General features: G+C 42.9%; 1 protein-coding gene across 8 annotated transcripts in view; it reads right to left on the bottom strand.

The window, feature by feature from the left end:
* LRRC56 (leucine rich repeat containing 56) overlaps positions 1-14,838 on the bottom strand; it is a 64,191-nt gene that overhangs the window by 6,773 nt on the left and 42,580 nt on the right. For 6 of the 8 annotated variants that reach the window (XM_050336599.1, XM_050336598.1, XM_050336603.1 and 3 more), the window contains 7 exons: positions 12,566-12,662; positions 11,973-12,170; positions 6,391-6,568; positions 4,068-4,268; positions 2,986-3,050; positions 1,739-1,869; positions 793-986 (listed from right to left, as the gene is read on the bottom strand). In XM_050336599.1, the coding sequence (XP_050192556.1) occupies positions 793-986; positions 1,739-1,869; positions 2,986-3,050; positions 4,068-4,268; positions 6,391-6,568; positions 11,973-12,170; positions 12,566-12,662 (1,064 nt within the window). The remainder of the gene's footprint in view (positions 1-792; positions 987-1,738; positions 1,870-2,985; positions 3,051-4,067; positions 4,269-6,390; positions 6,569-11,972; positions 12,171-12,565; positions 12,663-14,838) is intronic. The other 2 variants (XM_050336604.1, XM_050336602.1) reach the window with 2 other exon arrangements.

Here is a 14,838-nt window from a genome sequence, read left to right as displayed (position 1 = left end):
GTCTTCAAAGATGATGAGACCATAATTCTCAATCTAAAGAAATAACATAAAATCTAAAAAGATAACATTAAATCTAAAGAGACTATGAGATCATAATCTTAATACTTGTGTGGTCACTGGAGGGTGGTTGGGCACTGGAACAGGCTGCCCAGGGAAGTGGTCACAGCACCAAGCCTGACAGAGTTCAAGAAGTGTTCGGACAATACTCTCAGGCGCATGATGTGACTCTTGGGAATGGTCCTGTGCAGGGCCAGGACTTGGATTCGATGATCCTTGTTGGTCCCTTCCAACTCAGCATATTCTGTGATTCTGTGATCCCTTTAGTTGCATATCTTTCCAGAACTCCCAGTTGCGCAGTTAAACCTTAATCATTAGCTCAGTCATTATTTACATCAATGCCAACTGGGTTCAAATACATCTCAGTTGGAATGACAGTATTTTAGACTCACCCAAGCACTGTCATAAATTAATGACACAAAGTAAGACAGAGGCATGTCCTTCCTCTGTACTTGATGCTAAGTTAGTGTAAGATCACCTCTGATCCTCTTAATTCTACAGATCTATGCCGAAATATATAATCTGATGGTCAACACAGCTGGCCACCATGTCCTGCTTAAAAACTGGAATGAATTATTTAGGGTCTGGCTCTGCAATGGTATTTCCAAATTGCTGCTCTAGAGCACAGAAGCCACATCTCATAAAACACTGAAGTTACCAATACACATATCTACAAACAGTAGCCTGTGTTACTACCCTGATGTTAACCCTTCCCCTGAGGTTTAGGTCCAGTACCTGAGGAAGACTTGGAGAGACTGGAGTGAGAAGAAGAATCAGCTGAAATCCTTTCAGCGAGGTCCTCATCATAGGCCTTCCTCAACTCATCTTCAGAGCTGTCAGTCAGGTTGCAGCCTTCACCCTCTTCCTCACAACTAAGAATTACCTTTGATGCTTGGCTGGCTTGTTCTTGCTGACCTGTTTGCAGGCACCTGGACAACATCAAGTATCCCATCTTTAGTTAGCCCTTTGAGTGCGTTTATGCAGCCAGTCAAGTGCAGCTTCGCATGGCCACTCAGGCAAACACCTAGGCAGTAGATTTACTTATCCACTCTTACTTCACACTTCTCAGGAGATAGGAAAAATAATTCTAATTGGATCAGCCATCTAAGATGCCTGTGTCTGATTATCTGAAAGTGTCCTAAAGTTAATCAGGTGAAGTGGGGCAGATTTAAAATACTTCCTAGTGAAGTAAGCTCAGAGAAACAAAACCATTTTTACTACCAAAATAACCATTACCTATCAGTGAGATGGGGGAATCTCAGCATGATGCTATTTGTCTTTCAGCATTTTGTTTGGTGAGGCCAATGTGCTGCATGAAGAAAACCTCATCAGCTTTCAGCTCTTTTACCATCTGAAGGTAGACACTGTCAGGGCCAAGAATGGCTTACCTGTAATGAAAAGTCATTTCCTTGCTCTTGCTAAGGAAGCGAGCCCACCCTGCCTATCCTGGACTTCAGCTGCTCTAGAGAGAGGTCAGAGGGTTTTTCTTCCGTGACCAGATGCTCCAGGTGGGAGGACAGTTGGACGGATTGCCAGCCTGTCCCAAAGCAGCGACAGGAAGGAAGGAGGCCAAGACTATCCCTCGAAACCGCCACCAGGTGGCCAAAGCGCTTATTTTATTTTTGCAGGAGAAAATGAATGCCGACTTCATTGCACGTCAAGAACTCTCCCACGGTCTCACCTCTTCTGCTGCTCTCTCCATACTCTCAGTTCAGAGGACACATTTTCCTGGTGCTCATCTTTTCCTCCTCCAGAGCCATAAAGGTTTTCTGTCCTCAGACCGCTCAGTTCCAAAGGGCTCGCTGCAGGTGGCTGTGAAAACGACAGATATTATCTTGATAACCTTGGGAACTCCCCCCAGCTCTGCTTCTAGATGTGGATTTTAGAAGGCATCAAAGTTCAGTTACCTCTGAGTTTTTAGATAATCCCTCACCATTTTCTTACTCTTCAGTTTTAAAAAGTCCCACACCCCATCACGTGCTGTTACAGCCTGAGGAACCCAGGGTGGCAAAACTGTTGATTGTTGATTTACATTTCACTGGCATATAAGCCTATAGCATCTATACCAATAAACATATTAAGACCAGCACCACAGAAACTGCATAATTCAGTATATGACCACGGTCCCATTCCACATCCCAATTTATAACACACAGTAATTCACTCAAATGTTCAAATTTGTTTCAGAAAACCTTCCAGCGCTCAGGCAGTAGCAGCAGAAAGACAAGAGTGGGACATATTTTTTCCTGCAGTTCTTTAACATCTGTTGTCAGCACTAAGTCAGGCTGCTGACAGTGCAGTGATGCAGGTGTCCTGTGCACGCTGTCTCCCTGATTTAGCACAGCCTGTTTAAACATACATTCATGAGCCTCAGGGCCCACAAACTGTGACGAGCTGGGCTGCACCCCTTTACATACATGGGTGTCCTCTCACTAAGTTATGCTGAAATGAGCAGGCTGACCCGCAGGGCTGGGCTACCACCCCACTGCCAAGAGGCACAAACTTTGGCTTTGTGTTTGTTTAGTCAATTGGAACGACCTTGCAGAATTAGCAATCTGACTATTTACACCAACATCAAAGAAATACTAAAGTCTTTTGCTTAATAGCTGTTGTAGAAATACCATCAAATTTTTTTGCAATCCTGCCTTGCACTTTGCTCACTGCAGGATGATAAAAAATCTGCCACCAGAAGCTGGTATGTGATTTTCATGTGTTCCTTTTCAGGAGATAGTTAACTGCTGCTAGCACATGGACACAAGCAACGTCATGGCAAGAGACCCTCTGTCCTCCTCAAGGGCACTTGTATGTTGTGGGGCTTTGAGGCAACAGAAGAGAGTGAACTGACACAAGCCACAGTGGAAGTTCAGTTTATCCCAGGATTTGTGGGGGTCACCAGGCAGGAATATGAAGTATTCAAGAGAAACATACACCTAGCTTTTGCCTCCTTTCACGAAGGGCCTTGGCGGGGTTCCCGCATATAACTTGACTGAGTCCTAGGAAAGAGAGGAAAAAAGAAAGCATTTTACTCCAGTGATTAGCAAATGATACTATCTTTGAAATCAGTCAATATTTTTCAAATGTGCACTCAGCTGATTGACTCTGCATTGCTTCATCTAATTCATCATCCTGAGTCCTACCTATAGCAAGAACTGAGGAGGGACTGGCATCTGAGAGAAGCAGCCCACCATGCCTGGAAACAAATAACATCTTCCTATATAATCTGCACTCTGTGGGCTGGTGGAGTTGCACCATCAAGTTGCTTCCAGAAGCCAGGGAAGGATGTCTTGGGAAGTGCCAAATATTGTACCATAAGTGAACTTCCTCTCTATCCAGCTGTCCCCAGGAGCTTCTGACTTGGTAGTATTTCCAGGTAACCAGGGCAGGAAGAGCAGTGGAACCCCTATGGTTTGGGCTAGCCTGTAGATCAGGTATGTGAAGTCAAGGAACTGGCTCCTCTTGCTAAGGGATCAACCACAGAAAACCCAAAAGAAAGTGCTCATTGACCACAGTGATGCTGCTACAGTGCGAGTGCAGAACACATAGCCTGAGCACATGATCCAATGGGGAGTGAAGGAGCATCACCACACCTTTATACAGGACTACCTCGGACCACATTCCAGGTACAGGATGTGCCCAGGTGTTAGTCCAGTGAGCCCCAGCTAGGCTGACATCTGATTTAAAGGGCTGAGCAGGACAGCTTTGATGAGGTATGAAAGGCAATGTCAGCAAAAGAGCACCACTGCAGTATGGGGCTGTCAGAAGGGACAGCAGCACATGATGCATGGGCGTGAGGGGCTGAAGAGTGGGCAACTTGCACTTTCTGCTGCAGCAGGAAATAAAGGAAAGCCTACAATAGAGCAGGTGAGTCTCATGGAAGAAAACATATGCTGAACCTCATCTAGCAGTGGCATGGGTGGGTGGTATTCAAAGCACCCAGGCTTTCATCAGTAATAATAACATTCAGAAGGAGGTGGAGGTGTGGGAAAGAACAGGATTAAAAAGCATATTACCATGTGTCAAATCACTGGAGTCATCTTCTGAGAACAGCATATCAGAAACAGCAGGATCTGGAAGAAGACGGCTACCATACAAGAGCTGGGCATCACTAAATCTCCCTACATTAGCAGACCACTGTGCATTTCCAGGTCTGGAAGTTGTTGGGGGTCTTGGGCCACATCCAGACTGCCTTGCTACTGCCCCAAGATATGGATCTAAAAGAAAGATTTCACTAGTGAAAGCATAGTTGTGTAAGGCTTTAAACCACACCATCACCGTACACAGCCAATACAATTGGCTGCTGCACATTTGGAGCTATAGGGCACAGAAAAATGTGTAATTGCAGCTACAAGAAACATGCTGGAATGGATCAAGCCTAGAGAAAGAGGGTTTCCTGTGCTGCACACAATCCCTTCTAACTGTTATTTGCAGATGGCAGAACGTGGGATGCCCAGTCAAACTAATATCCCTTCTCACTTTTCTGCTCCTGGGAGCCAGAGACAGACTACTGGGGTCAGGAACTGCTCTGTGCTCACCATCCACCTCTGACTGTCCCACAGGTGAACCTGGATGCATCCAGGGCTCTGCTACTTCCCCTGCCTGCATGTCCAGGATAAGTGGAAGCTGCCTCTCATTTCCTGCTCACTTGCCCATGGGGGAACCATTGCAGACTTGCCACAGGCACAGCCTAAGCTCTCAGTCTTAAAATAGGTTGCTTAAATGCCCTGGCACAATGCAGATGGTTATGGCCACCTTACCAGAGCAACTACACAATCAGGGCAAACTGTGTACCAGGAGTTACAGAAATCTGGAAATGGCAGTGATGGGTTTTTCCAGTCTTGCCTCAGAGACAGATACTTCTCTACCACAGAAAGAAAGGTGAAAATTGCATTTTTGTGATGCTACAGGACACTGTGAATTACACAAAAGCTAGCAAAGCCACTCAAAGCCTTGTTCTCTTACCTGCCCAAACGCTGGCTGTCCTGGGAGAACAGCACAGCTGTAAGAGCAGCATATGCAGCCAATAACCCATAGAAGAGTGGATTTAATTTCAGTGCCTAGATGAATAACGCCTTTATAAAGTCTTGAGCATCTACCAGCTCCACAGCGAGCCATCAGCTCTGTAATAATGTGGCCATTTCCTTAAGAGCTGAGAGTCTTTAATGTATCTCAGCCATAGTTGTTAAAACAAACTCATGAAATACACAGCATGTGAAAAGTACCCAAGTCAGTGTTGGTAAAGGAAAGAAAAAAACAATATGGGGATGTCTGAACCTGACCATATGAGCTCATCTTTTAGAGCTGACGGCAAGAACATAAGTCTGGTTACACGAGGAAATGACATGAAATCACAATTTTGTGCTCTGTCCCTACTGCTTCTGTCAGCAAACTTTGTTAACTAGTTTTCTGAACCACAGGTGATGTTGCCAAAGCAGGATCACTGAGGGATCAGATTTTAATGGATTTTTTCCCTACCATAACTACTATTACAACTAATGATTTGGACCCATAGGGATTAAATAAATGACAAATGTATGTACTTATTCCAAAACAGATTAAATTTTTAATGGAGTACAATTGGCAGACAAACCACAGCTGAGGGGTTGGGGGCTGGGAAGCCAACTGCATTGCCCACACTAATGGGAAAGCAACAGGAGCACTTATAGGAAATACTTTGCAATATTTAATGATATGTGGTAAAGTGCATGTAGCATGACACGTAAAAGCATGGACATCTGAACTACTACCAAGGCTGTAGGTAAGGGGACAACAGATTTACTTTCAAATCATTTACTCTCTAATAATGAATGTAATGGACTTAATCACAGTGGAAGAGAAAATAGAACAGATCTCTTATGAGACCATGCAATCCTGATGGGATGTTGCTACTGTTGAGGGGTGATGACCAAATTCCCTTTCCTATTATTAAACTGGAATAGGAAATAGTACTACATACATGCTACATGGGATCAACTGTTCCCATGGAAAGGGATATGAACAGCTGTTATTGAAACATTCCTTTCCAAGCTTTGCTTCTTCCCATCATGCAGAATGAACCCTAAGTACAGACTTCCAGCTACTGCTGGATTTGCTAGATGATCTATAAGTTTTCTGCATTTTCCTGATCTTGATACCCAGTTTAGGACAACATTCATTTAAATCTGCCCTGTTATCTGCTGAATTAAAGCTTTCTTACTTCCCAAGTGAAGAAGACAACATCCTTTGTCCCTTCACTATAATTAAATGTTGGCTTTGAAGAGGCCAGCTTGCTCTTCACCTTTCTTTCTTCATAACACATAACCTGAAAAATGAACCCCAGTAGGAAACCTGTCATACCTAACCACGAAATGTCTCCAGCTAAACCACCTTCCTTGATGGATTCCTTGATGATTAGACAATCTTCATACATCTTCTTGGAAGGAAGGGGAACAGTCTGGTTTGCTGGTATTTTGTCCAAATACTTCAAGTGGGGAATAAGTTTTTTTACTTCCGCTCTGTAATTATAACCTGGTTCCTGAAGAAATTAAGAAAGTGGTCAATTTAACAGCCTGTGAACTTCCACCAGCAGCACAGCGCTCTTCAATTTATATGACTGCCATATAACTTTAAAGGCTTTCTATGAAGGAAACCTATTCACCTCATTTGACAGATACAAATAGACAGGAGTTTCATTTCACTGTGCTTTCTGCTCACATAATTTCAACTCGAATTGATCATGAACATGTCCTGAGCAGTGCAAAGACATGGCCTTCACCCAAAGGCTCATTTGCTGTTTACCCACTGATGACTTTGGCATTTGCCTTTGTTATATTATGTATAATTTGCAGTAGTATAGAAGGCCACTGAGGCCCATGGAAAGCCTGGGCACCCTCAGCATTCAGCCAGTCTCCCTACTTTTGTGATTCTCTGGTTGTTGCATCAATTCTCAGGTGATAGGAAGAAGTGAAAACATATTATGAGTGTTGCCACACTAGCTGATGGGAAAAGAAAGAGCATTTCCATGGATCGTGTTTTTAGGCACACCCATAAATCATCTACAATGAATGAACCACACTGATTTTCTGGGGCAGTCTTCGGGGGTTTCGTGTCCAATTTTACACACTGCTAGAAGTACAGGCTTATTTCAAACTATATTTTCTTCTGCAAGAGGTAGCATGCCAACATCAGGTGCACAGAAGACTAAAAGAGGCTGCACTTGGGTTTCTTCTCTGTGTGCTGGAAAAACAATACGGTTGTTCCCGATGCACAAAGACTCAGCGTGACAGCCATGGGGAAAGCACTGGTGTAGCCCCTCTCTGCATGCGTGGGTGGAGGTGACATGTCATAAAATGATTCATGAGCACAAGCCAGAGCTGGGGGACCTCTGAGCAGCAAAGCCAATCCAGAATAATTACATCTGTGCTCAGAGCACAGTTCAAATTGGGCTGTTTTGGTGGATTCCAGCAGTAGAAAGAAACCTCCTTGTGGCACCTTCACCTTTGGGAAAACTTAGCAATACCTCAGGGTTAACTGGGTTGTGCTGGCTTGCAGTGGGAATATGTTTGGTTAAAGCAGTCTCGGATTACAAAAGGCAGCCAACAGTGTTGCAATCTCTTCTAGTAAAAAAACGATAAAGCCAGAGTGGACTACTAGTAGCAGAATAAAAATTAACAGCTACCTAGAGATCAATTGCTTAACTCAGGTAAATGTTACACTTTTTGGGACATTGAATGCCATACTAGAAAACCTCACAAAGTCCTCATTCAATACAGTTGCCGCAAACAAGTCTTTCTGTGGGACCTGACAGGTTGGATTCTCCCTCCCTTTATACGGTGCAGCACTGATGATGGCAGAGGGAACTCACCAAATAAAATGTGTTTGTTGTTGTTAAGAGGCAGACACTAATTTTCTCTAACTAAGCCTTTAATCTTAATTTAGAAAATGAGTCAACCAGTCATGGGTAAAGCCACTTTCCAGCCATGTCCTGTTGGAGAGAAGAATCACGTTACATTCATGTTACATTACTGTAACAGAGGCTGCAGAATTTATCATCAGGTTGTTGCTCTTGGTTTAGATAACAGGGGAAGATGAGCTCATCTGAAAATCAAATTATAGGAAGCAAACAGGCCATCTGAAGAAAGAACAGTAAATTTAGTTGGACCATTCTGCAGATTAAAAGTAAATAAATAGGAGAGCTTTTACAGAGCTGTAGCAAGGGCCAGACTACAAGAAGGAGCTTGAGAAATTAGAGTTAGCCATCTAGGGCACACCAAAGTAAGTCCACATCTATTCTTTTCAATATTTCCAGTGGTTTTTCTATGCCCTGAAGAAATGCAAACATCAGTCGAAACCACAAAAGCAACAAAGTCCATGAAGAAACTCTCTCGGCCAAGGGCCGGACCCACTTTGTAACCACCTGAGGGCAAAGCAGCTTCCCAATACAGACACTGGGTGGGACACTAGAGTGAACTTCTGTTACAACTCAGTGTAAAACACACAGTTGTGCAGACTACCTCAACAAATTCTGCCTGGCATTTGAATGCAGCTACTTGCACAGGAGTAGAGACAGATATTCTGTGTGAAGAAGAGCAGTAGGGCACACCACCACATACCACTCCTCTTTGCACTTCCATTATGTGACAACATGAAGCAGCATCCCAAGGACTGATTTCCTCCCCTGAACCAGCCACAGGAAATCTGACATTTTTTTCATTACAAGTACACTTAAGGACAGAAGATGCCAAATGAAAACTACATCCTCCAAAATCACCATTTGCATTGGGCAGGAATGACAAGGGAGTAGAATCAGACTTTCTGTACCATGAGGACACACTGCACCATTTCCATGGTAGGAAGCTACAATAAGGAAGAGTCAGAAGTTGTATTTATCTTCATGGGAGTAAAAAGAATGACTAGGCATGCTTTGTCCATCACAAGCAGGCAGTTCTTCCTTACAGTGGGAACATGTTTTTTTCCTCACATGATTGCATCTTCCATAACGGAGGAATGTTGATGGAGTAATTATTCTGGTTACAAGTAGTTACAAGTGTGGTCTCTTAAGTATACTTCCACCATTTCAAAACAGAAAGGCAAGTATATAATATATTCTCTTGAATTCCAGAGAGGAAAATTATGATAGCTAAACATGGCCCCTTTTACTGAGTGAATGATCAAGCCAACAATTACATCTGAAAAATATTATTAATTCATGCATCTAAAAAGTGCCAAGATTTAAAAAATACACATTTACCACACGATTGAGTTTTACTGTTAACACCTGCTTTCAAGTCTAAGTCCAGGACAGATACCAAACCCTACCTTTTAGGCAAATAAAAAGCATGGGCATGATTACTTTGAAATGCACAGTGAAGCTATGGAAAACGGCACAGTGGGATCACAGTGTCAGCTCATGCTCTGATTTTTGAACCCTGCATTATCACCTCTTTATGGTGCCATTGGGAATTGCACCATCCTTGGTGAGTGCTGGGTATTACATAACTCTCTCTGTGTGTGCACAGGCCTCTGATCTTCCAAAAAACCTGTATGCCAGTATGTTGGTGTGCTGGCCATAAGCAGTCAATGATATGCATTAGAAATTATGTGACCAAAATGAGGAAAAGTCTTCTATGGCCAATTGTTTTAAAGTCTTGTTTTCCTCCAGTTCCCTTTTCAATACATGCCAAGACGCTTGTTTTAATAATCCAGCAATACTTTTTTATGAAGCAGGAGAAAGTGAAAGAGAATAATACAGTTCTGAGACTGTTCATGTAGAATTAGGTCTTCCTTGCTTTGCTTTGCTTGTTGAGTGCCCTGAAACCCAAATCAGATCATGTATTACTGTGTTCTCATCTTTGTGACACAGAGGAGCTCATGACCTCAACAAAATACCTCAGCAGAAATTATTTTATCATTTCAGTACATAAGAGGTGAACCACTGTATTTTGTATCCTCAGCTTTTTATGAAGGTCTTTTTGACCATTTGATTTTAACATTTCAGGGGAAAGGGCAACAAGCAGTTCCTACAGTACAGTTACCTCAAGCATTGTTTTCTGAGGGTTCAACTTTTGAGCATGGTGGTATTGAAGCACTTGTTTTTGGACTGGAGAGCCTCCAAAAGAAATGCAAAAGCCTCAAAAAATGGATATCTAATTACAGAATCACAGAATGGTTGGGGTTGGAAGAGACTTCTGGAAATCTTCTAGTCCAACCCCTCTGCTAAAGCAGGTTCACCTAGAGCAGGTTTTACAGGATCATGTCCAGGTGGGTTTTGAGTATCTCTAGGGAAGGAGACTCTACAGCCTCTCTGGGCAGCCTGTTCCAGTGCTCTATCACAAGTAAATAAGTTTTTCCTCATATTCAGCTGGAATTCCCTGTGTTTCAGTTTGTGCCCGTTGCCCCTTGTCCTGACACTGGGCACAAGTGAAAAGGGTCTGGCTCCATCTTCTTAACACCTGCCCTTGAGATATTTGAATGCAATGACAAGATTCCCTCTCAGTCTCCTCCAGGCTAAACAGGCCCAGCTCTCTCAGTCTTTCCTCATAAGCAAAGGGCTCTAGTTCCCTAATCATCTCCCTGGACCTCCATTGGACCCTCTCTGGTAGTGTCTTGTCTCTCTAGGAACTGGGAAGCCCAGAACTGGACACAGCACCCCAGGTGAGGCCTCACCAGTGCTGAGTAGAGGGGTAGGATCACCTCCCTTGACCTGCTGGCAGTGCTCTTCCTAATGCACCTGATGGTACCATTGGCCTTCTTGGCCACAAGGACACACTGCTGGCTCATGGACAGCTTGTTGTTCACCAGGACCCCCAGATCATCCTAATCTTCCTTTTGCTGCCCATGTAATTGAACAAGCCCTTCTTGTTGTCCTTGACAACCGTTGCCAGATTTAATTACAAGTGGAACTTAGCCTTCTTCATCACATCTCTGTATACTATATTCCTATGTAGTTGATATGCTATCTTCCTATATTCCTTACAAATGGCCTGTATTTTCCACCTTCCATAAACTTCCTTCTTCCTTTTGAGTTTTGCCAGATGCTCCATGCTCATCCATTCAGACCTCCTGCCCCTTTGCTTGATCCACTAATCTTGAGCTTAGAGAAAGTGAAGCTTGATTATCAACCAGCTCTCTTGGACCCCTCTATCTTCTAGATCTTTAATCCATGGGATTCCTCCAAGTAGCTCCTTGAGGGGGGCAAAGTTAGCTCTCCTGAAGACAAGGGTTGTAATCCCATTCATTTCTCATTGCTTCCTCCACACAAGATCTTGTATTCCATCATCTCATAGTCACTTCAGCCAAGGGAGTCCCCAACATTTGTATTCCCAAACCAGTCTTTCCTTGTTTATCAGTACAAGGTCCAGTGGCACACTTCTCCTCACTGGCTTCTCCACTGCCTGTATCCAAAAGTTGTCATGAGTGCTCTGCAGGAACATCCTGGACTGTGTGTGCTCAACTGTGCTGTCTTTCCAGCAGCGATCAGGGTGAATTGAGACCTTGTGATTGGCACATCTTGTCAGAAAAATGTTGACTACTTTCTAACCTGCTGCAAGATCCCTACAGTCCAGAAGGATCCACACAGCTGGGGTCCATGCTCTCCTTGGTCTTCCTTTCAGATACCTGTTTGCACTGCAAGCAGTGAGAAGACACAACAGATGTGAACAGCTTATTCCTAGTTTAGTCCTGTTCTCACAGGTAAGAAGGAACACACTGCTGGGAGGCAGGCCCGAGACTTTACTAGCAGTCCTACATTTCATGTGTGGTCATCTTGGACACCACACCCATGAGACCACAAAATCAGTTAAATGAAAGGTGAGAAGCGCATGCCATGCCATTACTTAGAATGATACAATAAAAAGATGCAGAAACATTCCTCATTTCCAACTCAAAGCTAAAAAGCACTGACAAAAAATTAACACTATATGTGCAAACCAAGTCCTCACCTCTGCAGACTCTGCATTTGGCTTCAGGCAAATAAGGTTGCCCTCCACTGTCAGGTGACTTAGCTTGCAACAAAGTCTCAGGTACTGCATCTGGTCGATGTCCTCAATATTGTTCCCTTCCAGGTCCAAAACCTCGAGGTGATCCAGCCAGGTCAGCTGGCTCAGCTCAGAGATATTGTTATATGCTACGTAGAGTTCCTCAGCAGAAGTAAACAGAATAAATATGTAAACCACAGGACTGCACAAGTAACATTCAAGCTTTGCAAAATGTTTTCTAATACTTGAAATACTAATATTTAGAGGATGAAATTAGCAAGGACGTGAACATTTTTCAAGTGTGGCTGTTGCTGCCCTAAACAGCTGGGTCTAATATGGCAACAAACACTGTGTTGTTTTATGTGTATTCAGGATCGGACCTGACTGTTACAGCTCATTTTAAAAAAGTGATATTGTAGCATCTTTTAAACATGCAATTCAAGGCATCACACCAAAGCCATTTAGGAAAACAAAGGGTGAGAACAAACACTGTAAGCAAAGAGTATCAACTGAAGAAAGTTCTGAGATGTCATTTGGCAGGACACATGTATACTTACTTTTAGAGAGCTGCAGGAAGAGATCCCATCTAAATCTGAGAGCCCACAGCAAGCCATCCACAGGACACAGAGGTGGGACAATGAAGTTCCAAGATCCCTGATTAAAAAAAAATCAAAAAAAAATCAAGCTCTGTTTGAATACATGAAGAAAGTCAAGACTCGCTTTCTTTTTCCTAAGACTAGGCCACTGCTACAGCCTTCAAATCTCACACTGTTTACAAGAAATGTCATTAAAAATGTTCACCTTCAAAAGTAGGGAATAAAATTATACCCCTCTACTTCTCTCTCTCTTAGACATCTTTGTTTTTGTATGACAACGTGTCACTCTAGTTCAGTTTGATTAAGATTATTCCAAGTGCTATGTTATGCTAATTCTGCCATAAATCACTGGCAGTTGCCAAGGATTAAGTGAGGTTTTCTTACGCTGGTATCGTTTGATCAACACACATAACACATACGAACATATCTGAGCTGACTGCAGAGTCATCTCACTCTGTCCTCTCACAGATTCTTTCTTCCGATTTTGCAATTGAAAGGAATAGCATTCTTGCCAAACAACATTTTTTGAATTAGCAGAAAATTATAATCCTTTCCATCCTATTTTCCCACTCCTCAGATGCACCAAAATATACATAAGGGGTCATTTACATGAATTCTAAATTTTCTGGCCTTAACCCAGAAAACCACCCACTGACCTGCTTAACTCCATGCATATGTAATATCCCACTACATTGCAATGGTGCACAATACAGAGATAATGCAAAAAGGGTGGCAAATCAAACTGGGGCCTTAATCACCTTCCATGTTTAGTACCATTAAGCTACATAAAGCCCCTACTCTAACATAAACAAAATACAACACTTTATCAAATCTCAAACCAACTAAAAGCCCAGAATTCTCTACTGTAGTCATGATATCAGATTATCTGAACTAAGTAGCGGGGAACAAAATACGAGGATAGTTTATCAGAGGAAGTAGAAACTAGCATGGAGTTCACAGGACCACAGCAATGGCTGAGGTTGGAAGGGACCCTGGGAGGTCATCTTCTCCAACATCCATGCTCAAGGGGGGCTAGTTGCTTAGATCCATATCCAAACAGTTAAATAGTTCTTAGACGGACTTCAGAATTGTGGATTAACTATATTTTATAATATCTAATCTTATAATATCCATTATAATAAATTTTCTAGGGGAAATTTAAGAAGACAAAAGTCATAGGGTCTCTTCTGATCTTGGAATAAAGGTAACAGTTCCTGTATTCATGTCCTCTCTTTATGGATGACAGGGAACATGAGCAGCTTCGCATTGCCCTCTGAGAACATCACACAGCTTTGATGTAGTTCTGCAGCAAAAACCCTGTACCATGCACCCAGCCAGTCCAAGAGGTCAGGAAGGCATGCTTTAACCAGTGGAGACAGATATATAGTTGTCTGTGGCTTTTGTTGTTTCTCCACCACCTGAGTATAAGGCTGAATGGAGGCTGGATGCATGGAAAAATATCCCCAGATGCCTCTCTCCTGTGATGTGCCAAAACTGGGGATTTTCATCACTCTACCTTCTAGGGACTGGTATGCCCATGGACATCATTCAGACCTGTCTCACTTCATTCATCTTTTATCTTTTATCAGGGGCAGCAGGCATTGGGTGCCTCTAATTATCCCTTCCCTGAATGCTGCCAATTTAAGTAATCTCACAATGGATACACCATGCAATGTGTTTATGCAACATTTTATAACTTTTGAAGTACAAACAGTGCAGCTGAATTAATGGCCAGAACAAAGCAAAAAAGAAAAAAATCTCAGTCACATGATACATGTCTTTCTGTCTGAGGCTACTCCTCCTTACAGGAAAAAATTCCCAACTGACATAAACCACAATTTCTCCACCGAATTTCGTGCATCCAGGCAGCTTGCCTATACTGATGCAAGGATGAAGAAAGTGCTCTCCCCACCCTGTCCCGAGAAACTCCTTTCATGTATAAATGATATGATTCCTTCTGCAAACTTTACCTTGTCCCTTAGCTATATGGGCAACAGGGAACCCTTGCCATGGTGTCACTGTTCCTGTGACCAGATAAACCCCTAAAAAGATTTCTTTCCAAGTCCTAATTCAGATTTGCCTGATCCGAAGGATCATATGTCATCACATCCCTGGCCTTGCACAAGGTCTTCCAGGGACTATTTACATTGTGTATATTTTATAAATAAAACAAAAAAACAAACAAAAAAAAGGGTTCCTTAAGGAACAGATGCCTCCCAAAGTAATATTTACAG

This window comes from Myiozetetes cayanensis, unplaced genomic scaffold (assembly GCF_022539395.1).
Source record: "Myiozetetes cayanensis isolate MyiCay16 unplaced genomic scaffold, myiCay2020 scf6-25, whole genome shotgun sequence".
Classification (NCBI taxonomy): Eukaryota; Metazoa; Chordata; class Aves; order Passeriformes; family Tyrannidae; genus Myiozetetes; species Myiozetetes cayanensis.
This window is presented reverse-complemented; position numbering and strand designations above follow the sequence as displayed.